This window comes from Ictidomys tridecemlineatus, chromosome 10, assembly GCF_052094955.1.
Source record: "Ictidomys tridecemlineatus isolate mIctTri1 chromosome 10, mIctTri1.hap1, whole genome shotgun sequence".
Taxonomy (NCBI): Eukaryota; Metazoa; Chordata; class Mammalia; order Rodentia; family Sciuridae; genus Ictidomys; species Ictidomys tridecemlineatus.
In genome coordinates, this window is record NC_135486.1 from 108,010,892 (window position 1) to 108,037,245 (window position 26,354).

A 26,354-nucleotide genomic window follows, 5' to 3' on the forward strand; every position below is an offset into this window, starting at 1 on the left:
AATAATACGTTAAAAAAACTGAATAGGATGTAGGCTCCCTATTTATCTCTCTTATTGTTTCTTTTGCTGAGAAAAAACTTTTTAGTTTGAGTAAGTCCCATTTGTTGATTCTAGTTGTTAACTCTTGCGCTATGGGTGTCCTATTGAGGAATTTGGGGCCCGATCCCACAGTATGTAGATCGTAGCCAACTTTTTCTTCTATCAGATGCCGTGTCTCTGATTTAATATCAAGCTCCTTGATCCATTTTGAGTTAACTTTTGTGCATGGCGAGAGATAGGGATTCAGATTCATTTTGATGCAAATGGATTTCCAGTTTTCCCAGCACCATTTGTTGAAGATGCTATCCTTCCTCCATTGCATGCTTTTAGCCCCTTTATCAAATATAAGGTAGTTGTAGTTTTGTGGATTGGTTACTGTGTCCTCTATTCTGTACCATTGGTCCACCCGCCTGTTTTGGTACCAGTACCATGCTGTTTTTGTTACTATTGCTCTGTAGTATAGTTTGAAGTCTGGTATCGCTATACCACCTGATTCACACTTCCTGCTTAGCATTGTTTTTGCTATTCTGGGTCTTTTATTATTCCATATGAATTTCATGATTCTTTTATCTATTTCTACAAGAAATGCTGTTGGGATTTTGATTGGTATTGCATTGAACTTATAGAGAACTTTTGGTAATATCGCCATTTTGATGATGTTAGTTCTGCCTATCCATGAGCAGGGTATATTTCTCCATCTTCTAAGGTCTTCTTCTATGTCTTTCTTTAGGGTTCTGTCTTTAATCCACACACTTCAGATAGAGCCCTAATAACCAGAATATACAAAGAACTTAAAAAATTAGACAATAAGATAACAAATAACCCAATCAATAAATGGGCCAAGGACCTGAATAGACACTTCTCAGAGGAGGACATACAATCAATCAATAAGTACATGAAGAAATGCTCACCATCGCTAGCAGTCAGAGAAATGCAAATCAAAACTACCCTAAGATACCATCTCACTCCAGTAAGATTGGCAGCCATTAGGAAGTCAAGCAACAATAAGTGCTGGAGAGGATGCGGGGAAAAGGGCACTCTTGTTCATTGCTGGTGGGACTGCAAATTGGTGCAGCCAATTTGGAAAGCAGTATGGAGATTTCTTGGAAAGCTGGGAATGGAACCACCATTTGACCCAGCTATTCCCCTTCTCGGTCTATTCCCTAAAGACTTAAAAAGAGCATGCTACAGGGACACTGCTGCATCGATGTTCATAGCAGCACAATTCACGATAGCAAGATTGTGGAACCAACCTAGATGCCCTTCAATAGATGAATGGATAAAAAAAATGTGGCATTTATACACAATGGAGTATTACTCTGCATTAAGAAACGACAAAATCATAGAATTTGGAGGGAAATGGATGGCATTAGAGCAGATTATGCTAAGTGAAGCTAGTCAATCATTAAAAAACAAATACCAAATGACCCCTTTGATATAAGGGGAGTAAACAAGGACAGGGTAGGGACGAAGAGCTTGAGAAGAAGATTTACATTAAACAGGGATGAGAGGTGGGAGGGAAAGGGAGTGAGAATGATATATAAGAGGAAAGGAGGGGTAAGACAAGATAATACAAATGGAAGAAATGATTTACAGTAGAAGGGGTAGAGAGAGAAAAGGGGAGGGGAGGGGAGGGGAGGGGGGATAGTAGAGAATAGGACAGACAGCATAATACATCAGACACTAGAAAAGCAATATGTCAATCAATGGAAGGGTAACTGATGTGATACAGCAATCTGTATATGGGGTAAAGTTGGGAGTTCATAACCCACTTGAATCAAACTGTGAAAGATGATGTATTAAGAACTGTGTAATGTTTTGAATGACCAACAATAAAAAAAAAAACTGAATAGGTAACTCTAATATAACCAAGGATTTATTTATTTATTTTTATTTTATTTTTTTGTGTGTGTGGTGCTGGGGATTGAACCCAGGGCCTTAGGCATGGAAGGCAAGCACTCTACCAAGTGAGCTAATGCAAATAATAATAATAATAGTACTCATGTATAATGGCATAATTTGGCATGAACATACTTTATATACAGAGTTACAAAAAATTGTGCTGTGAATGGATAATTATGATTGTAATGCATTCCATTATTGTCATGTATGTAAGAAATTAAAAAAAAAGAAGGAGATATCTACCACTCTGAATGGGCCACTAGAAGGACCCAAGAATTTCTCTAGGAAGCAGTCTCAGGATCATTTTAGTCCAAGAACAAATAATGGCCTGGCTACCACTGGAGTGGACATGTGGCAAGCTTGGTCTACCTAGGATCTGAACCACTTCCCTATATTTGGAGAGGTCTCCATTCTACAAGTCTTGGTAGAGACAGAGCTCATCTCAAATTAATGGACAAAATATGTAGATACAAATAGCCCAATCAATAAATGGGCAAAAGAACTGTCAAAATAAGAAATACAAATGGACAACAAGTAAATGAGAAAATGTTTAATATATTTAGCAATTAGAAAAATGCACATCAAACTACACTGAGATTTCATTTCATTCCAGTTAGAACAGCAGCCATCAAGAGTACAAATAATAACAAATACTGGAGTATAATGTGGGGGCAAAGAAATACTTCTACACTGTTGGTGGGCATAACCACTATGGAAATCAGTATGTAATTTCCTCAAAAGACTAGGAATGGAACCACCATGCGACCCACCATACCACTCCTCAATATTTATTCTAAAGAATTAAAGTCATCATACATGCATACATATGTGATACATGCATACCTATGTTCATAGCAGCATAAGTTACAGTAGCCAAGTCATAAAACCAGCCTAGGTGTCCCTCAAGAGAAGAAAGGGCAAAGAAAATATGGACTATATACACAATGGAGTTTTATTTAGCCATAAAGAAAAACAAAATTATGTTATTTAAAGGAAAACAGATGGAACTTGAGAACATATTAAGTAAAATAAGCTAAACTTGGAAAGGAAGAGCTGCATGTTTCTCTCTGTCTTGGAGCTGGAGAGAAGTGGGGAGATGTTTACATACAGTGACAATCTCATGAAAATCTAAAGCAGATCAATAGAATAGAGGAAAGGGTCCAGGGAAAGGGCAGAGAGGAGGGAAAGCGGTGGTACTGGGAACAAAATTACCAAATTATATTGTTACCTTGTGTTCATGTATGAATATATAGCACAAATCCCAATATTATGTATAATTATAATGCACCCATAACAAATTTTTAAACTACAAAAGAATAAACAATAGAGTTAATATTGAAATGTGAAATGTTCCCTAAGACTCTTTATCTGGATCTCTGTTATGTGATTTTTATTAACATAAATAATATTGCAGGAACCATTAATTCTTCATTCATTTCTGCCTTTCTTTAATGAAGGCAGGGCAGGAAAGGTAAAATATGCATTAAATGAAACATGGACATATGACTGGAACCACTCTGTGAAATCTAGCATTATTAGGATTAAATACTTTCTCAAGTCAGTAAGAAATGGTATGTCAGAAAACCTTTGGGAAAGAAGATATTGATTTTTTTATGGTTAAAAATCTTTTATTCTATCTCCAATTACTTCTTTATAATGCCAGATTCTTTGTGGACATAAAAATTGGAACAATTATATCCAGGATTGAGGTTGAAGGCGATGTTAGTTTCTACATAGTTAAAAATATCCATATCAAGACATAATGGAAAAAGACAGTAAATTAGTAAGTACTACAACATAAGAATAAGTGAATTCAAAACATAATTTTAAAAGCCTTTACTTGAATCATTTGGAAGTATTTGTCAACAATAAATCATGTTACAGATTAGACTGATCATTCTGGACAAAGTTCTTCACTTAGATACCACAATAATCCCCAGATAAAAGAACCAAGAGGAATTAAGTATTTAAATCCAAATCATCTCCAATTCAAAATCAAAAATACCTTGAAAAGCTTAATGCTAATTCTGCATCACTGATACCCAGAAACAATCATATCTAGCATAACTACACAGAGTTGAAAAGACAGTCACACTAGAGCCAGAAATAAAAAAAAATAACACACAATTTTGTGGAAGAGATACGAATATGAGGCCATACTACTATAGGAGGCAGACATCGACCAATCTGAGAAAAAAATTAGAACACAGTTTATTTTTCCACAGACTGTCTTATTTCTCTCAGTAATGTTTGAAGTTTTCAGTGTAAAAATCCTGCAGAACACTTAATAGATTTATCCTTAAGTGTTTCAGATGTTTTGTTACTTATAGAGGGGTGTGTGTGTGTGTGTGTGTGTGTGTGTGTGTGCGCGTGCATGTGTGTATTTATACATGTATATGTAATTATTTATAGTTGACATTTAGTATCTCTGGAGGAAATGACCCTGAGATCACCACACTCAATACAAAATACAGGAACTCAAGTCTCTTACATAAACAGCAAAGCATTTGCATATCCTTCCATGTACTTTAAATCATCTCTAAATTACTTATAATGCCTAAACAAAGTAAATGTTATGTAAATAGTTGTTATATTATAATGATAGAGAAAAATGTCTGTACATGTTCAGTATTGACACTTTCTTAAAAATTTTTTTTCAAACTGGACACCCTAGGGATACAGAGGGCCAGCCATAACAATAATAAAATTAAAATTTTCAATTTTTGCTAAGTGTATACAAATATAATTGATATTTATATATTGATCTTGCATCCGATAACATTGCTAAACTCATCAGCATCTTTTTATATGTATCACATTTTCTACATATATGATCATCACACTTTAAAATAAAGACAGCCTTATTTCTTTCAAATATGGATGACTTATTTCTTTTTCTTACGTTATTGTACTGGCTAGTAACTCCAGTTTGTGGTTGTTGTGACTTAGTAGTTTTCAACAAATTTGGAAAACTTTTAGTATTAGTTTCTTTAAGTATTTTTCTTCCCCATCTTTCCTTTAGGAATTCCAATTACACATACAATACTATCTGAAGTTTTCTAATAACTCACTAATGTTCTTTCATTGTGGGAGTTTTTTTCTTATGCCTTTTATTTTGGACAGTTCTATTACTAAATCCTTAAGTGTATTAATATTTTCTTCTGCAATGCCTAATCTCTGATAGTCCTGTCCAAGTTTTGCTTCATCTCAGACATTATAGTTTTCATCTTTAGAAGTCTGGTTTATGTCTTTTAGATATCTTTCATGTCTCTACTTAGAATGTATGTGTGTTAGTTGTATCACAGTTGCAAAACACCTGACAATAAAAAAACTTAAAATGAGTGGTGATTTATTTTGGCTCATGGTTTCAGAGGTTTCAGTCCATGGTCAACTAGCTCCGTTGCTCTGGGTCTTAAGTAAGTCAGAACATGATGATGGAAGGGTATGGCAGAGGAAAGATGCCCAATGTATGACAGCCAGCAATGAGAGAGAGAGAGAGAGAGAGAGAGAGAGAGAGAGAGAGAGAGAGAGATATGAAAAGTCTAGGGACAAGACAAGAGTACTCAAGGGCATACCTCTCCAACTAGGTTCTATAGTTTCCACCATCTCCCAGTAGTCCACTCAGATTATGAATTTATCAATGGCATAATCCACTGATGAAGTCAAAGCCCTTATGATCCGATCATTTGTCACAAGTTCTACCTCTGAATATTGCTGCAGTGGGAACCAAGCATTTAATAATGAGCCTTTGGGGGGATATTCCAGATCCAAATCTAACAATATAAAATACAGTCATATGATATCATTGCCTTTCTCCAATTCTAATATTTAGGTCAGTCCAGCCTGGTTTCAATCTATTAATTTTCCTCTTCTTTATGAGTCATGCTTTCCTGATTCTTTACAAGTCTTATAATCTTTGATTAGACTATAGACCTGTGAATTTTACCTTGTTGAGTATTAGATATTTTTGCATTTCCTATAAACGTTCCTGAGTTTTGTTCTCTGATACTCTAAAGATACTTGAAAGCAATGTGATACTTTGGTCTTGTTTTCTAAGACTTGCTAGGTAAGACTAGAGCAGTAATTTCTTTAGGACTAATATTTACCCTCCATAGACTCAAGACAATCTGTCTACTCTATTCATAGTCCTGAGAGTTTGGCAGCTTTTCACTTTAGCTGGTGAGGACAGGCCCTCTATCCATTCCTGGACAAGCATGGGAGCTACTCTTCTGAGGCAACTCTTTCCTTGGGCTCGTATAGTTGACTCAACAGAAGTGATGAGGAAGGCTCTGTTGAATACTCCAGGGGACTATCTGCAGGCTTCCAGAGTCTTTTCCAGGTAGCTCTTCCTTTCTTGTACGCCATGCTGGAAATTTTAACTTGATAAATGTCTCCAAATTCTCAGATGTCTTCAACTCTGTAAGTCCTCCACCTGTGTTCCCTTTATCAAGTCATGGCCTGGAAATTCTTTCAAAGCAGCAAGATGAGGGCAATTACAGAGCTCATCTTGTTTGTATTTCACCTCTCAGGGACCAACATCTTTCACTGAATGATATTCAGTGTCTTACAAACCATTCTTGCATATCTATGATTGAGCTTTATCACTGATTTAGGTAAATCTAATCCCTGTTAGTCCATCTTATCCCAGGCTGCTAGGTTTAGTGGAGTCCAGAATGAGAGATGACTAAGCATCAGGATTAAACAGCATTTCTAAAGTAACCCTTCCAGTTAAGACACATATCACATCCTATCAGACATTACCAGAGATATTTGTTATAAACAAAGATACTGTGGGGAGTTTCTAGTAACCTCACAGGAGAGTTGTGCACAGATCCTTAAGGTTCTAGAACATGAGGATCATGTCTTATGCAGCAGGGAACTATATACACTGAAAAGCACCCCTAGTGAGCTTAGTATAAACCAAGAGTGCTATCAGGGATATTAGGAAAACATACAACTTAAGGTAAAGGTTAGAAGTAAATCATTATCAGAGCCAAGTAATCTTAAGAGTAAGGATACTTTCTCAACTACACTCAGGCCTCATCAGTTGATGGAGCAGTTACAGTTTGTCACCTCAGTGCTGAAAACAGAGATGCCACTACCACAGTCTTACAGGTGGCCAAAAGGAACACAGTGAAGGAATATACTCTCAAGAAGGGAGAGTACAGCAATACACTTGGGTCCTTATCTTTTGACAGGAATGTTTGAAAAAGGAATGGCTTAAAAATTGATATAAAGAAACACCTGGGCAACAGAAAATACTTAGCTAATGGGACAGAGGCTTAAGAGGAGGAAGATTGGAAATTCTGAAAGTAGTCACATGTCAACAGATCAATGGAGATGGTTATAAAATATGGAATATTTTAATAATACTAGAGAGTTTCCACCTTGAATATGGTATTCAACAATTCACCAGACAGGATGACTCAAGTGTGGAAGTAATCTAGACTTCCTCACAACTACTGAAGTGTTACATGAGCAAATTAGCAACACTAGCAAGGCCTGAGGCCATGAAGAGGTCCAAGAGAACTGATTCCTCCTTATCAAAGCCAATCTGGCATTTGTCTGGCATTTGCACTGTGAGCTGTCAAACCTGACAACAGTTCAGACTGATGCTGAGCCCTCGCTACAGCACCCTTTTCTAAGTGGTCACTTGACTACATGATTATATCTGCCACTTCCAACACAGAAGCATGAAGTGATACATTCCTATCAAACTTGGTATCTGTTCTGGATGTGGATCTGCCTTCCAGGCTCATTGACACCATCTGGGGACTTAGACAGCACTTAATCTTATAAGCCTGGTAGCCTGCACAGCACTGCCTCAGATGGAGATGTGAAAAGGAGATGTGAAAAGAGGTGCTTGATCAGGGGACCCACTACTCACACTATCTATAACATCAACTGAAAATAGCAATGCTAATAGAACATGGAATTAGGAATAACATTATGTAGTGTCGGGCACCATTCTCCAAGTTATATGTGTTGAACCAGTTGATCACAACTAAGGGATCAAGATCTCACTGGCCTCTATCCCCAGGACCTATTTGCATTTCCCAATCTGAAGCTCTTTTGGATCAGAGGTATTGATTCTTAAGGAAACTGTTTCCCACTGGCAATAAAGTAAGGAATCAGAGAACCTTACCATATAATTCACCCTGGTCACTTTGTTTTCTGCATGCCAATAGCACTCCAAGAAATTAGTTACTACTTTTATAGAGGCAACTAACCTAATTACCTAAGAGGCAGGGTTGGTGCCATATGGTGGTGAAGAAGAGGGAATTCACTGAGGTTTCTCTTAGAGCCAGTAAGATCATCTAAAATGACAAGATCTATGACCCAACAAAAGCAAGGCAAATAAAAGCAGAGGTAAAGGGTTGGATCAAGCTACCAGTAAGCAAATTAGACCAACTGAAGTTCTAGATGAGAGTTAGGCATACCCAGAATGAGATGGAGAGAAAGGCGAAACATAGGATCAAATAGAGCCTCGAGACTTCCCCAAATAAGAAAAATAGCTTTTTATACTAACTCTCTTAAAAGAAGTCCTTGTACAAATTGTAGTTAATTATTCTCTTGGAGGACACTCTTTAACAGTAGGTACAGGTGAACTGAGTGGTTCAATAACAGTCTCAATGCTATCTTTTTGGCTATACCTTCAGTCTGAGCCACTGCTATGGTCAGCGGTTCCACGTAGTATGGAGTGGCTTTATGCCAGTGCAATTGGCAGCAAAAGTGTCTCCACCCATGCCTCATGTTTCCTGGGGTTCTCTGGTACCACATCCAGAATGTTAATTGAGTACTAATGCTTGAGCTAGTTAGAAATCAAGGCCAGTGACTATAGGGAAATATTTACCTATCAAATATGGGAGCTGATAAACATTTTCCACAGTCACCTGTAAGGGTAGACATTTCTGAGATACATTTCATAAGGCTCCAGAGAAGTTCCAAGTGAGACTGGGCTGCAGCCACTTACAATGACCCCCATGTTGATAATACATGCCTTTGTAGGTTTTCCTCCTTGTTTCTTTGCCCTGCCCCGAATTAGCTTGAATGTTAGGGGCACATCTCATTCATTTGATTACATGTATTTTCATGTAAATCATGATCTGGCTTAAAATTTCCTGTGGAATATTTATTTTCATACTACCAACTTGTTAGTTTTGTGGGATTCTAAAATGTCCTCATGCCTAGAAAGCAGAATTCTTCTCCATTATTCACCTAATGTTTTAAAAGTTGTTGGTATTCTTTTTATATTATTAAAATTTGTTCTAATTAGTTATACATTATAGTAGAATGTACTTTGATATATCATACATATATGGAGTATAATTTCTCATTCTGTTAGTTGTACATGATGTAGATTCCCACTAGTCATATAGTTATATTTGTACATATGGTAATGATGTCTGATTCACTCTTCTATCCTTCCTACCCCCTTGCCACCTCCCCTCCCTTTACTCCCATCTTCCTAAAGTAACTCTATTCTTCCCTAGTCCTCACTCCTTATTGTGATTTAGCATCTGCATATCTGAGAAAACATTTGACCTTTGGTTTTTGTGGACTGGCTTACTTCGCTTATAATGATATTCTCTAGCTGCATCCATTTACTAGCAAATGCCATCTTTTTCTAGGCTGAATAATAATATTCCATTTTCCACAGTCACCTGTAAGAGTAGACATTTCTGAGATACAAAAAAGCATATATATATATATATATAATACATATTATATATATAATTTTCTTTATCCATTCATCTGTCCAATGGTACCTGGGTTGGTTCTGTAGGCTAGCTATTGTGATATTGTGAGTTGAGCTGCTATAAACATTGCTGTAGCTATATCACTGTAATATGCTGGGGTTACATTTAAATCCTTTGGGTATAAACCAAGGAGTGGGATAGCTGGGTCAAATGGTGGTTCCATTCCAAGTTTTCTGAGGAATCTTCACACTGCTTTCCATAGTGGTTGCACCAATTTGCAGTCCCACCAGCAATGTATGTGTGTACCTTTCCCCCGTATCCTTGCCAACATTTATTATTGCTTTTATTCTTGGTAACTGCTATTCTGACTGGAGTAAGAAGAACTCTTAGAATAGTTTTGATTTGCATTTCTTTAATTGCTGAAGATGATAAACAATTTTTCATTTATTTGTTAATCAATCGTATTTCTTCTTTTGTGAAGTGTCTGTTCAGTTTCTTAGGTCATTTATTAATTATTGGTATTCTTTTATGCTTATATTTTTATATGAGCTTTAGAACAATTTCCTCAAACTATCTACCAAAAAAAATCTCATTGGCATTTTTTATTAAAATATTCTGCGGTCTGGGATATAGCTCCAGTTGGTAGAGTGATTGCCTTGCATGTACAAGGCCCTGGGTTCAATTGCCAGCAACACACATACACACAAAATATATATATATATAGGTAGTAGGTTTAATAAGAGACCTACTGATAATAGGTTAAACGTGTACAATAATTTCAAAGGAAATATCATTTTTACAATGCCTTTGTTTCCTACTAGGATCCTCTTTTTTATCTCTCAGGGAGGCTTTGTGTAATTTTTCTTCATGTTGGTTCTACTCATTTTTTATAAAAATTATTTGCAGGCATTTAATAATTTTTATTGATATTGGAATTTTTTCCCCTTTTTATAAAACATAAGAAAATAGCTTTCCTTTTAACCATTCCTATTCTTACTGAAATGAAAAAATAAAGATACATCAAATTTCTATTGTTGGAGTGAATTGAAAAAGTGATAGGTCTCATAAGAAAATTGTAAGATTTTTCAGTGGTTTAGAGTATCCAATTATTCCTCTTTGTACAACTTAATATTGCACTAACATTAAGAAATTATTTGCACATGCATACACAAGTATACACATTAAATATAAGCATAGCATTTTTCCAAAGTAGAAAGTAATTTACAGTAAATATTTTCTGGAAAAAATAGATGCAAATATACCTAAGACACTCATACAAGCTTGGCTTACCTATTGAAATTACTAACAATTTGCCAGTGTCTCTTGTGCCTATATTCAGAATATTCATATGAAACATAAATTTTAACTGCACTGAAACAGCAAAGAAAATGCTATTTTTAAGCAAAGCTAAAAATGGTGAAACTATTTATTTGCTGTTTATAAGATTAGCATTGTCATAACTGATACCAAAGAAAGAAAAATAGTGGCTCACTTTCAGGTAAGAAACAGGTACCACTTTCATAAAGAATCCACATGTCCCAATTTGAGATTTAGAAAGGTGTCACAAAGGGTAACATATGAGAGCTGAAGACGCTTACTGGAAGAAAGTAGATGAAAGAGTCATTGGAAAAAATAGCGTAAGATTTTTGGACAGATTTTATATCTTGAAAAAATGATGACAAAATATGATGGATTTCTGATAACCCATCTGAGTACCTGAAGCCCTCAGTGAACAGAATGTAATTCATCACATCTACCCCAAACCATTCTTCCTCCAGAATAACCCCTTCTTTGTAACAAGTTTCCAGTGAAATGTAGTAAAGCATTTACCTCATTTCAATGGCCTATACATAATGAGTCACTCCGTCATTCTTTCTCAATATAACCAGCAGAGATTGTCTGGTAGTGGCCTATCAAGGCATTTTTCAAATGAACAGGCAAATTTGCAAGTGAACGGAGGAAGGCAAAACAAAACACCTCAATAACTTTGAAGTTAACACCAAAACTGTTCTATCCTAAGTTTAAGAAGTTGCATATAACAATGTCACACTTGTTCATTTGGGGATTTCAAAATAAAACTATTACACAATAATTTCAAATACATACAGAAGAACGCAAATAATATTGTGATTTGACATCTGTCTTTATCCATGTTCAGTAAAAAAAGTCCAATAGATAGAACTTCAATATTTTTCTTTTTCAGTCTTACATCCCTAAAGTGTAGTCCCACAGGAAGACACCTAGTGTAGCTGTGCATCTTTCCTCTGTGAAGTGGGAGAAATACAAGGATAGGAAAAGACAACTGGCAAGGAGCCTGTATAAAAGGCATATTCTTAGGTCACTTAGTTCCAAAGTAAGGAACAGACTTAAAGATAAGAATCATATGATCATCTCAATAGATGCAGAAAAAGCATTTGACAAAATACAGCATCCCTTTTTGTTCAAAACACTAAAAAAACGAGGGATAACAGGAACATACCTCAACATGGTAAAAGCTATCCATGTTAAGCCCCAGGCTAACATCATTCTAAATGGAAAAAAATTGAAAGCATTCCCTCTGAAAACTGGAACAAGACATGGATGCCCCTCTTTCATCACTTTTATTTAACGTAGTTCTTGAAACTCTAGCCAGAGCGATCAGAAAAAAAAATTAAAGAAATACAGAGAGAAAAATAAGAACTCAAACTATCACTATTTGCCAATGACATGATTCTGTACTTAGAGGATCCAAAAAATTCTAACCGAAAATTTCTAGAATAAATGAATTCAGCAAAGTAGCAGGATATAAAACCAACACCCATAAATCAAACGCATTTCTGTACATCAGTGAGAAGTCCTCTGAAAGAGAAACTAGGAAAACCACCCCATTTACAATAGCCTCAAAAAAATTAATAAAATACTTGCCAATCAATTTAATGAAAAAGGTGAAAGACCGCTACAATGAAAATTACAAAATGCCAAAGAAAGAAAGTGAAGTAAACTTTAGAAGATGGAAAGATCACTCTTGGTCTTGAATAGGCAAAATTAATATTGTCCAAATGACCAGACTACCAAAAGCACTATACAGATTTAATGCAATCCCAATCAAAATCTCAATGACATTTTTCATAGAAATAGAAAAAGCAGTCATGAAATTCATCTGGAAAAAATAAGAGACCTAGAATGGCCAAAGAAATTCTTAGCAAGAAGAGTGAAGCAGGAAGCATCACTATACCAGACCTTGGCATGGTATTGGCACCAAAACAGACCTGTAGACCAATGGTACAGAATAGAGGACACAGAGACAAACCCACATAAACACATTTATCTCATACTTGACAAAGGCAACACGAAAAAATTGGAGAAAAGATAGCCTTTTCAACAAATGGTGCTGGGAAAACTGGAAATCCATAAGCAGCAAAATGAAATTAAACCCCTATGTCTCACCATGCACAAAACTCAACTCAAAGTAGATCAAGGACATAGGAATTAAACCAGAGACCTTGCACCTAAAAGAAAAATTAAGTAGACCCCGACTTCCTTAACAAAACTCCTAAAGCACATGAAATAAAATCAAGAATCAATAAATGGGATGGATTCAAACTGAAAACCTTCTTCTCAGCAAAAGAAACAATCCGTAAGGTGATTGTTTAGAGAACCATCAGAACGGGAGCCTACAGAATGGGAGCAAATTTTTGCTACATGCACATCAGATAGACCACTACTCTCTAGGATATATAAAGAATTCAAAAAACTTAACACCAAAAAACCAAACAACCCAATCAGTAAATGGGCCAAGGAACTGAAAAGACACTTCTCAGAAGATGATATACAATAATTAGTCAATAAATATAAAAAAATGTTTAATATCTCTAGCAATTATAGAAATGCCAATCAAAACTACAATTGCCCAATCCCCCAAAACCAAAGGCCAAATGTTTTCTCTGATATATGGATGCTGATCCATAATGGGGATGGAGGGGATCATGGGAGGCATGGAGGAACTTTAGATAGGGCAAAGGGGAGGGAGAGGAAGGGAGGGGATATGGGGGCAGGAAAGATGATGCAATGAGATGGACATCATTACACTAAGTACATGTATGAAGACACAAATGGTGTGACTCTACTTTGTGAACAATCAGAGACGTGAAAAATTGTGCTTTATATGTGTACTATCAGTTGAAATGCATTTTGTTGTCATGTATAACAAATTAGAGTAAATAAATAAATTTTTTTAAAAAAGGAAACTGAAGGCCTAGACCAAAAATTTCTTTCCCACAATTCATAACATGTACCCAACTTTGAGAACCACTGTTACAGATTGTGTGTGTGTGTGTGTGTGTGTGTGTATCTCACTACTTTTCTTGCTTTTTGTGGTATTTGGGATTGAACCTAGGAGTACTCTACCACTGACTTCATTCTCAGCCCTTTTTATTTTGACAAAGAGTCTCACTAAATTGCCCAGGCTGTCCCTAAACAATCCTTCTGCCTCAGCCTCCCGAGTTGCTGGGATTATAGGCATAGGCGACAGTACCCGGCCACAACATTATTATTATTGTTATTTTTTTAACTAGGAAGAACAATCTGGGTTCCTTTGAAACATTATTCCTTTCTTCCTAGGGCACATGGAACATTTTGTCATTTAATTTTCATGAGAATCCTGTGATGGATGTTTTATTATACACATTTTACATATGAGAAAAATAAGATCAAAATGGTTAACTTCTCTAAAGTCACAGAGACAGCAAATTGAGTAGCAAATACTTGAACTCAAATCACTTGCTGTTCAAGTCCATTACTTACACATGGATCTCATTTCTAAGTTTTCTATTTTATTTTTGCTTTTATACCCCTATTAACAAACCAAGCCTCATAATGTCACATTATACTGTAGAATGTTGCCTAGATTACTTGTGTGCCAGAAAATATGCTGTTTTATATACATTAGAACCTTCCAATGCTTACAATAATCCAAGTGAGTTGTCACTGGCTCCATCTTAGAGATCCTTATAATAGGAGCACAGGTGGCTGTCCAAGGCCACAATGCTAATACTAACAGGTAGTGGAGTGAATTCTAACCTAGGGATACTTGATTTCAGTGTGCAATGATAATTCATGATAAATTAATGAAAAATGATGATAAACTGCTCCCCCTAAAGCACATAATTTTTAAAAACAGTAGGCCTAATAATTTAAGAGGAGGTGACAAATTCATATGTCTATAAAGAGTGAGCAGACCATGGAAACAAGCAAATCAAGTGTGGGGTGATAAGACTAAGAGGGCCAGAGGGCAATGACAAAAATAAGAGTTATGGGCTAGTACCACATGGTCATTGCTTCTGTGCTGGGCTAAGTCCAGGTGGCCTGTCCTCTGCTGACTGTTCTGTGGAGAAAGAAAAGCAGGGGTTTGGGGGCTGGGGTTGTGGCTTAGCAGTAGAGTGCTCATTTAGCATGTATGAGGCCCTGAGTTCAATCCTCAACATCACATAAAAATAAATATATAGGGCAATATATATATATATATATTTTTTCTTTTTTTTTTTAAGCAGTGGTTTCACAGGAACACTCACTGCTGGCAATCAATAAAGTGCATGTGTGTGGTGTTTAAAACACATTCTGCACAGGCCACCAAGGTACATCGTCTGAAGTAAAAGAGGACTGGGCTATTCCCTGTGGTGAGTTGGCGGCCACCCATACAGTTCATTCCTTCTTAATCCACTTATGAGAGACTAGGGCATTTCTGACTTCTGTTTATTTTGGAGCCTCTTGGGCTCTGCAGGTACCACTAGCTCTCTGACTTACTCAGAGCTGCAGCAGCAGCCTAATAGCCCCGATAGAGAAATGTAGGTGAAACAGCACAAGCAAAGGAGCTCTCAGTTCCTAGGAGAAGAAACTGAGCCTTAAAAGACAGTGCTGGGCTGCTTCCTGGGTGGAGTAGCACTTCATGCTTATCCTCAACTCCAGCTCTCCCCTTGACCTCTTCCCCCAAGTGGTGCTCCTTCCTATCCCAACTCAAAAATACAACTAGGAATGTTTTTTTTGACTGTTCAGAGTTCCAGAAAACTACCAATCTAAAAGTTACTATTCCAACCTAAAAGTTACTATTTAAACATGTATAGCCTGTTAGATAGGAATAATATTTCAGGGTGGAGACACTGCCACAGAAAAGTAAATTTATCATGCTAAAGCATTATGTGAATTCTCTATAACTACACTAGATTTTGTGTAGCAGTTTCGCTAATGGGCTTACTCTTAGAAAGATAATGACAGACTTCTACACGAAAATACAATCTATATCAAATAGTAAATCACATTCTAATTACATGTTCAAATCTAGTCCTCTAATCCTTAATGCATTAGAAATCCAAGCCAAAAATTTCACCCCTTGTGCTATTATGACCAATAAAGCAAGTATCCTAAACACATAAACCTGAAATGGAATCTTATTTGCAATCAATTACTTATATTCGCTGCTGTAGGTGGTGAGCTCACTGTCATTGTGCATCCACTTGAATTCCAAAGGCCAGCTCCCTTCTGCAAGGCAAGTGAGGACAAGGCGATTCCCTTCCAGGTGCATCTGTGGTAGGCCTGGCTCTGTTTTAAAATATGGTGCAACATCATCTGAGATTTAAAAGGGGGGAGAGAGAGAAAGAAAAACACTGAATAAACAATTAATAATCAATTATGTAAACAGAATTTAACCTTAAGCTTTCAACTCTGAATCTGTCAACAAAACTGACACAGGTACATTAAAGTGGATTGGAAATAATAATGGAGAGCTTATATATTGTTTATGCATATTTTCATATGTTTTTTTCCAAATGTTTTAATTTCACCTTTTGCTTTTCTCAAAAGAACAGACCTTTAAGAACATTAGAATCTCATAATAACACACAGTCTCTCAGTGACTTTTAAGGAGATATAAAGGAGGAAACTTGTGGTATAGTCACACAATGAGATATTACACAGCAATGAGAATGATACGCCTAAGTTATTTTTAGGTGTCCCTCATCTAGGATAATGGGAAAAAATGGGTTAAAGAGAAGAAATAATGGATGTTTGGCCCATTTAAGTAGCAAATAGTCCTAGATCTGCCAGAAATATGCAACAGCCCAGACGATATTTCACAAGGCCAAAAACTCAATGGTACCACTATTTGAAAGCATATGACAGGTTCATCTAAAGTTTTTTTCTACTTATGATTAATATTAGCTTATCAAAGGGACATATCAGGCAATCCCTGCTCGTACAGGTCTTTGGTTTTAACTAGGCAATCTATTTTCAAAGTAACAATCAAGGATGTTCAAAGTGACAATCAAGGCTATGATAGAGAAATTTCTTCACATAGGCTTCAATAGATTTTTAAAAAGTGACAAGGATAAGTAAGATTAACATACATACACAAATGACATGACTCATAGTCTATCGCTCTCTCTCTCTTGTCTCATACACACACACACACACACACACACACACACACACACAGTCTCTCAGTGACTTTTAAGGAGATATAAAGGAAGAAACTGTTGGTATAGTTACACAATGAGATATTACACAGCAATAAGAATGACACAACTGTTTTACACATGGTACCATGGATGAATTTCATAGCTAAAATGCAAAATGATAGAACCCAGATGGATGGAATTAAAGGTGGAGTACATGCTTCGATTTGCAAGCTTTTGTTCAGAACCAGGCAAAACTACTCTTAAGGTGTTAGCAGGGTAAGTATTACCTATGGATGATAGAGAAGTGATGAAGAAGGGCTTTGGAGAACATGTGACATAGACTTATCTATTTTGTGGAAATTCACAGAATTCTCCACATGCTTTATGCTTTCATTGCATATATGGTTTTGTATCAGTGGTTTTTTGTTTGTTTTTTTAAACGAATGCAGGGCATGTGGCTTCTACATCTAGTTCCATCCCTACTTAGATATATGACCCTGATCAGGACAGGTGAACTTGTTTCTTTCTTCATCCATAAAATAAACAGAATTAGGTGACCTCTCATGTTTCTACTAAAATCCCGTAAGATCCACCATGCAGTCAGAATCCACTACTTCCAGTCTATCTTTCAGGCCTCCGGCCCTCTCTGCTCCATGCAGACTTGTCTGCTTTTACATTTCACCAGGGCAAAGATCCCCCCCACCCCGACGGCCTGCATTTCTCCTTCCCTTACCTGGGATACTCTGTGCAGGCTGAGTTAACTAAGGCTCCTCCCCACCAGTATATCTTAAGTCATTACATTTATTGCAATCACAATATTTGTATCAGAGTTTCAAATTATTTATAGATTATGCCTTAGTACACTTCCTTTCTTAATCATTTCTGAATTCCCAGTATCCATTACAATGCCAGAAATAAGACTAGAGAATAAATTTGTAGAGTGAATAAATATAATCGCAGTTAAGAAAAAATATAAGAAATAGCTTACATTTATTGAGTAATTAACATGTGTTAGAAATTGTCCTAAGTGTTTTATATAAACTTATTTACTTTTCAAAAACCCTATGAAATAGGTATCATTTTCATATCTATTTTACAGAGCAGTAAACAGAAGCACAAAGAATTTAAGTAAACTGCTCAAGAATGACCCAGCCATAAATGGTTGTCATTATATAAATCCAGATCTTGAACTCAACCATTCTATACATATGAATCAAAATGTTACAAATTTCTCAAAAGCAGGAATTTTCTTCTCAATCCATATCTAACTTCAAAGTTTTGATAAGTTAGTTTGTGGACTTATTTGGCTGGACTTTTAAATTAAATGATTATTTCTTTAACAAATTAAACATCAAATAAAATAACAGTACTAAAATTGCACATAAAGTGTAGTTACACATGAAACTTTTGTATATACACTAATACTAAATATATACAATGTAAATATATTACCAGCACTCCCTTTACACAGGTTCTACCTCTGCAAATTCAATCAATAGCAGGTAAAAAGTATTCAGAAAATAAACTTTCCTGTACAAGACCTTTTTTCTTCTTGTCATTATTCCCTACATAGTAGGGAATTAACTAATTAACTATTTGTCTAGCTTTTGCACTATATTAAGAGTTACACATCATCTAGAGATGATTTAAAATGTATAGGAGTATATGTGTTATATGCATATATATACTACACCATTTATAATCTATGGGATGTGAGCATCTGTGGATTTGGATATACACAGTGAGGCCTGGAACCAATCCCCAGTACAAACTTAGGTATGATTATATAATTTGTCTTTGTGTTGACCAACTATACATAATTGATACACTGGTAGGATCGACCACTTACTAGTATTTATTAATTTGTTCACTCAAATAAATAAATGGTAAATTGGAACTGTGTGGTCAGAACATATAGTAAGGTGACTTAAACTGGTCAATGAGATTGAATGCAGGAATTGAGAGCTAAAGGATCAGAGGTCAAATACTCCAGCAACAGTAAATACAAGGGGCCCATTGGTAAGAAGAAACATGGTGAATAACTTTGAAAAGTACAAAAGAATGAAAAATAGCCCTTATTGCAGGGGCAAAGAGTAAATGGAAGGAGGGTGTGCTAGGCCCTATAGGCAAGGCAAGCACATGCCATCCTGCATGCATATCAGTGATGTCCACTTCACAATAAAAGTATTCTCATTTTAGTGACAGATGATATGATTATCCTGTTTATACATCTTAGTCAAAAAAAGCTATTACTACCAAAGAACTGCAGGAAGCCTTTGGAAAGGTTGTGTAGTAAAAAAATCATTCTGGTTGCACTGCAGAGAAAAGAGCTAAAGAAGGACTGGAGTAGTGGGAGATGATTTGGAAGACCACCACAGGAATCCAGGTAAAATGCTCTAAGAGGGGACAAATGGTAGGTTGGGCAAAGATAGTAGTAGGAATTGTGGTGGAAGAGATGGAGAGAAATGGGTGGTTTTAACATACTAAGTGGATTCAATGATGGATTGGATATGAAAGTGAAGATGACATAGCTTGTCCAGAGGGATTCTTAAGTTTCTGGCCTGTATAATTTTCTGGTCCATAAACAGACAGTGATTCTATATGACAGACCCTGTAATCAGCATTGGAAATATAAAGAGAATAAGACATGGCAACTGTCCCTTAAGAGATTATGGTCTAAGTCTGATGACACAGGAATATAAACAGTCACGTGTTAAGTGCTACAACAAAACATGTCAAAGTCAGGAGGAACCAATGATCCAGGTCCTATTGCAAGAGTTACACCTGCTTCTGTTGCATATGATGTGGTCTAAGATGCATTTCAAGTGTATTTCTAGGTTTTGATTGTCAATAGTATGTCCAATTTCCATTTTTTGCTGTGTACTTCAACTAAAATCATCCACTCTTATGACCCAAAGAGTGTAATAAAGCTGAATTGCAATGGATATAGCTTTGATACCTTGGGATTTACTGAGCTGCAGGCTTTATTAATGTCTTGCCATTTGCACTCTCTTTAACAATAGAAAAAGAAATGCCACTTCATATGGTTCCAGTGTCCTACATGCATGAGTCATAAAAAATACATCTTTTGAAAGGAAAAACTTAAAGATAGAAGCTCAAGAATTTGAATTTTGTTTTACAGTTGACACTGCATGATCAATTTAATACATTATACAATAATGGTTTTGAACTTAAATCATGCCACAGCTCAATTCTTCAAAGAACTCATAGTTAACCAAACATGCCAATACAAATGTACAAATTATCATGCTTGGTACTGTGATCTAACAGAAAAACTTTTTTTCACAAAGAACAGTTTTCCTACAATTTGCAACAAATATTTTTGTAGTCTAAGTGATGATAGGATTTATGGTTAGCATATATGCTGATATTTACTATAAGAAGGAAGGGCAAATATGTCAATGTTCTGGAGTTTTAAACTTCTAAATTAAAATTATTACCACAAATATTTTAACATAGATTAGCCAATATGAAAATAATAATCTTCTGAGCCCAGCATTATGTATCACTGAAAAATATGCAGAGATCTTGAAATTTAAAGAGTACATAAAGGTAACAAAATACAAAGCTTTGGGAAGAGAAAGAAAAGGGCAGATTAGTATTCAGGTGTGCACGAACCCCCACAAAAGCATGCGTTCTTTCTATACTTTAAATGGGATAGAGAAAAGCTTGAAAAGATCCATAAAGCAGAAAAATGATTGAATTACCTCTGAGGTAAAGTTATCAAACTTTGACCTGGGAAAAAAGCCAATGGTGCACTTAATGCTCTTTGAGAAGTAGGCGTGTATATGTTTTAAATAATAACTAATAGATCACCCCCCCCCCTCAGAGAAAACATATAAGAGATTATGCACACTTACAAATTCTAACAATGAACATTCTTAGGTCCTAGAATGAATTACCAAGAAAAACTGTGAAATTTCTATTTTTATACTTTTTTAAAAGAACATAAATCATTTATGAAAGAGAGTCTCATTTGTCTGGATAACATAGATTTAAGGTCCATCCAAAGGAGAGGAACAGAGTTAATGTTCTTTCAAGACAACATTTTATGATGTCAAAGTCACTTCCATAAATGGACTTTCAAGGTTTTCGGATATCATATAAATGGATTTAACTTTACCTGCCAATGCAAAGATAATCTTCTCATCTATAAAGGAACCATGACCCATGCACCACAGTAGAAATAGTTTCCATGGGGAGCAGAGGAGTGTGAGAAGTTGAAACTGAGCCTTGTGCTTTGGTTCAGCACCCTTATGAGAAGGGGAAATGTCCTGTGGACCTTAATTGTCTGCAGTATGAGGGAAAATTGATAATCTTTTGAAACCCCTTAATGATCAGATGGACAGGAATCATCTATTAGGTACTCAAAATGTGAAACTTCAAGCTATTTGTGTGACTCTGCCAATGGGAGAGTCAACCAAGTTAATCGTCTTCTACTTAGTAACTTGCCCTTTTCTCCTTTCTTTTCAAGTGATAATGAATAAAGAAATAATAATCAACCTCCACTTAGCAAAGGAATCGACGGAATCACAAACAAGGAGGTATGAATTAGATAAAACCACATGTTCTGGTGACGTGAGGAGAAAATCTACTGAGCCCCTGCAATCAGACCATCAATCAGGTGTGAGTCCAGCGGGGAGTTGCAGCATGAATGGGCAATCAGCTGGAGCAGGACCTTTTATTACCAAACTCTGCTTTTGCCACAGCTAAATTTCCCAGGGCGACTAATCCTTTAGTTTAAACCACTAATCTTCTTTTCAAAACTTCTTTTATATCAAATTCAAACATTTTCATGCCCCAAACTTATAAATTTGCCACTAACACAAAGTTCTACTTTTCAAATTCCAGTGAAAAACAAAAGCACAGGGCATAATGAATTATTTGTGAACAACTACTCTAAAAAATATGGGTAGAAGATCCTCTTCTGGTAAATGTAGTCATTCCAATTTCAGCTGCTGGCAGTTCATTACGTACACCTATTGAAGCCAAGAATTTAATCTCATGGTATGATATGCTTTTCTCATATTAGTAATATTAATCTTTTTAAAGAAAATAATTATGTATTTAAAATGCACTTCTGAGGTAAAAATATTACTTGATACGTTCTACTATGATCAAAACTGCAGATATGAAAATGTCACCCTATGGTGCTCTTAAGAGGACCCTACTGTTTCAAGTCAAAGTCTCCTAAATGCTTTAGCATAAGGCAATTCAAGCTGCATTTTCTATGACCATCATTTAAACCTTTGGGAAGTTAAAGGTAAAATGAGGGTGGGAGGGGAAGAGAGGGTAAATCAATAGTAGATAATAATTCCCACACTAGCTAATTACCCTTCCAGTAAAGAGCTGGTTCTATCATCATAGCTAAATTCTAGTCTTCATTACCTAAACTTATCAGAAATATTTATTAATATTTCCAGTGGTAGATTTTCAAATATAATAAAAAATTCTATCATAATCTGTGGTTCAAACAAACAAAAAGGACCCATCTTCTCTATATGTCACTTTATATAGTATTACCTGGTAAAATAAGTATCAGAATTCTAGGTGAAAGGTATCTACAATTGAACAAATGTGTATCTGATTTCAAACACAACCAAAAAATGAAACTATTATGATGACTATAACTTACAAGAAAAAGGTGTTTTTTTCAACTATTGCCCTATCACACTCAAACATTTCTGATGGGATAGGACTAGAAGTTTACCTAAGTCAGGTCGCACCCACATGTTCCCTAGTTCAGCACCATGCAGGACCTCTGAACAACGTGAGAAGAGCCCCCCTGCCTCCCCAGTTCTGCAGGCCTTTGCACAGACAAGGAGGCCTAACTCAGACACCAGTACTAGCTGTTGCTCCTTTACAAACTGAGGCACTTTGTCATTCCTCAAGCATTTGTCATGCTCCAGCATTCCCTGAGCATTTCCTGGCCACAGGGCACTGGGGATTACAGCTGGCCCTACCCAATGAGCTCATAGTCTAGGAAATGAGACTTGTAAATAAGCCAAGAAAAATACCATGAGCAGAGGGGACAGAGGTATGAAGTCAGTGTTGTGAGAAGGCCCTTGATGGGGTTCATGGATGATGACCTCCCTGAGGATAAAGTCCCCACATCTCAGCCAGGGCAGAAGTGGATGGGCGTAAGCTCCAAAGAAGCCTACAGCAAGTGACAGATTCACCCACAGAAAGCTGAGGTTCCAAGGTGTTACAGAAACAAAAGGCCCAGAGGCATCCTTAAGAGCTGCTTCTGCTACATAGTAACTTTGTGTAGCTTGTTAAAGAGCTGCCCCCTGTACCATCATTCCTTATAAATGAGTTTTTTTTTTCCAGACAAATGCTCATAAATCCCAACTAAGAAGCAGCTGAAAACCAATTGGCCTGCTGCTCATGCCTGCTCTAGCTATGGCGCTAAGGACTCCTGTAGAGAACTCCTGTACCTTGGAGAGACATGGAGGTCACACTGAAGACAAAGAGTGGCTTACCGGGGGGGCCACAGTGACTGTAACCCTTGGTTGGGACAGAGTCTAGGGACTTAGGCATCAGGATGACTGAGCACACTCTTAGACCAAGTAAGAGGCAGACTTGACTATCCTCCTTCCTGGTTTCTGTTCCTGTTTTCTGGAGGGTACCCTAATCAGAAGGGACAAAGCAGATCAAAAATTTGCACAGCATATTCCAAGGTCTCACCACAAAGTCATCACTTTTTACTTAGAAGTTTAGCTAATGAGGATAGAATTTTCTCCAAGTAGTTGGTTTGTGTTATCCCCATAATATTTCAGTCTGCGTGTGTGAAGATAGAGAAAGCAAAAGGATTCCTCCTAAGATTTCCATTAAACAGTATTGTGAACAGTTTGCTGGGGTTCAGTCAATATGGAAGTCTCTGTTTGTCTTTGTCTCTGATTGTCTCTGTTTTCTCTGAAATGGATGTGGATTAACAACATATTTAAGGCAACTCATAGGGTAAACCTACCTTCTAATATTTTCCCTTAATAAGCCATTCAAGCTTTCACTGATATTTAAGAACAGTTAAGGTGATGGTAGAAAGAAAATGGTTGTATTTATGTCCTGATTTGATCCTGCACTGGGCTAATCTATTTCAACATATAAATTAATAATAGGAAGAGACAGTGGGATAAAAGCAATTCCCTATATCTCCAACTGAAATAAGCTTCCAGCTCTCATATTTTACTTCTAAGTAAAAGTGTACTAAATTGTCATTTTTATGGTTTGTAAAGAGAAAAACTGTGACCCAAAAAATAAGAGGAAAGTTACCAGAAATAACCAACATTCTTGAACACAATACAATATTTCTTTCAAATAATCCTAAAAATCCAGTTCCTATTAGATAAAAAGTCAAAAGATCCAAGACAAGAAACTTAAATATGATTATCTTTCCCTGCTTAGATGTTTGCTAATAATGAGTTTATGGCACATATTTACTGACATAGAAACTCAAAAGAGATAACTAAAAGATTTCCTCAGACCAAAAAAATTGCATGTGAAAGAAATTCCTAAGAATATCTCAGTTCAATCAGACAGAGCCTATTGATTTTAGCAAAGTTACAATCCATAAGGGATCCTCAAGGAGGAGCTCCTCCATGATGGCAGCTCAGAGCAAGAACTCTGGCCTGGGTTCCAGGCTCTTGCCTCTCCCTCGCTTTGTCATCCTGGGTTTCTAGGTCAGCAAAACAATAAAAACAACCTCTTCAAGACAACAGCACCCAAAATTCTTGGCCTATAGACCACTTTGCCACTTTTATAAAACAAACAAACAAAAACCATAGAGGACTCCTAAATTCCTATTTCCATATTTGTCATGTTAAAAGGTAAAACTGTGAACTTTTCAAAATATTTATTTATTAATTTTACTGGGCTCAGTGGCAAAGCACTTGCCTCACATAAAGTCATTATATTAACACAAAAGATATATTTATGAAAATGTATTATCTAATACAAAACAAAAAATATCTTAACAGAGGAATTCTTCCACATTTTTTCAGTTTCTATCTTTGTAAAAAGTAGAAAAGAGATTCTCACATGAACTTCTCCATTTAGTCTTGGTAGTATGTTGTTTCACTTGAAGGACAATAATAACATACAGACTTTTAGATATGTAGTTAGAAAGCATGAGAAGTAATTTAATAGTCTTTTCAAATAATTGAGAATATTTTTGTTGATACACAACTGAAAAAGTGTCAGTTTCATAAAGATTAGTAGTAATATGGAATCTTAAACCGTATCAATAAAATTTTGGTACTCTGTTATATTAAAATTATTTGGTCTATCTTGTACTTTGGATCTTTTACACACGCGACTTTGTTGAGTCATTGAGTTTTGCAGATCTTCCAAATGTTGACACATTTCATTACATACACACACACACAAAAAGTCACATGTTAATATAGCATGAGACAAGTCCTTAAATAATGGGAAAATGTCAAGCTTATATAGGCATATATAAAGATTTCCAAAACTCTATTTTTTATTTATGACCACAATTTTTATCATTAGCCACAAATACGGTTTTAAAAATAGAATAGAATTATTTTGTTCACTTTCAAGAAAATGCTGCCAAATATCCAATACTAAATAATTATAGTTTGTCAGTCATAAACTCAGGTAAAAACAGAGGACCAAGAACAAAGAGGTGAGATGGGCTGCCAGCTCATACATCCTCACAAGGACTTTGCCTGGAAGTGACCATCCTGCTTGTGCACTCAGCAGAAGGATTTTATATGTGGTTCGCATTTGGACACAGGATATTAAAAGACATTCATTAAGTTCAAAATTTAGCACAATTAATGATTTTTAATACTTTCCCAAGAATATTAAGGGAACTGAATTTTTTTTAATCAGAAAGAAACACATGCCAACTATTAGAGTTTGGCATCACTGTTGATATACCTGCTCATGTGCCAGAAGTTTTGCATCATCAATAAAATCTCAACACAGGGAAAAAATCTCTGTATTATTATAAAATGCTTTTGTCCTGATAGACTCTACTGGCAAAGGGTCTTGGGGCTGTCAGGGGTCCTCAGATCACATTCTGAGAACTGCTACTCTTGAGATGTCCTGGGATTAAACCAGTTAACATGAACAAAATGCTCATGACTGTGCCTTGTAAAAAAGCACAATATGCTAACTGGCTTCTATTAAAACACTCTGCCACAGAATGAAACTGCATCTTCCTGCAGAAGGCTGAATCTTGAACTTCATCCAGAACACATTTACTTTTGGCTTTCTAAATAACACACATAAATCAGGC

General features: G+C 36.1%; 1 protein-coding gene across 4 annotated transcripts in view; it reads right to left on the minus strand.

Annotated features, from left to right (window-relative positions):
- Nucleotides 1–26,354, minus strand: part of Sdk1 (sidekick cell adhesion molecule 1) — an 883,473-nt gene that overhangs the window by 517,044 nt on the left and 340,075 nt on the right. For all 4 annotated transcript variants that reach the window (XM_078023675.1, XM_078023673.1, XM_078023678.1 and 1 more), the window contains exon 2: nucleotides 16,082–16,241. In XM_078023675.1, the coding sequence (XP_077879801.1) occupies nucleotides 16,082–16,241 (160 nt within the window). The remainder of the gene's footprint in view (nucleotides 1–16,081; nucleotides 16,242–26,354) is intronic.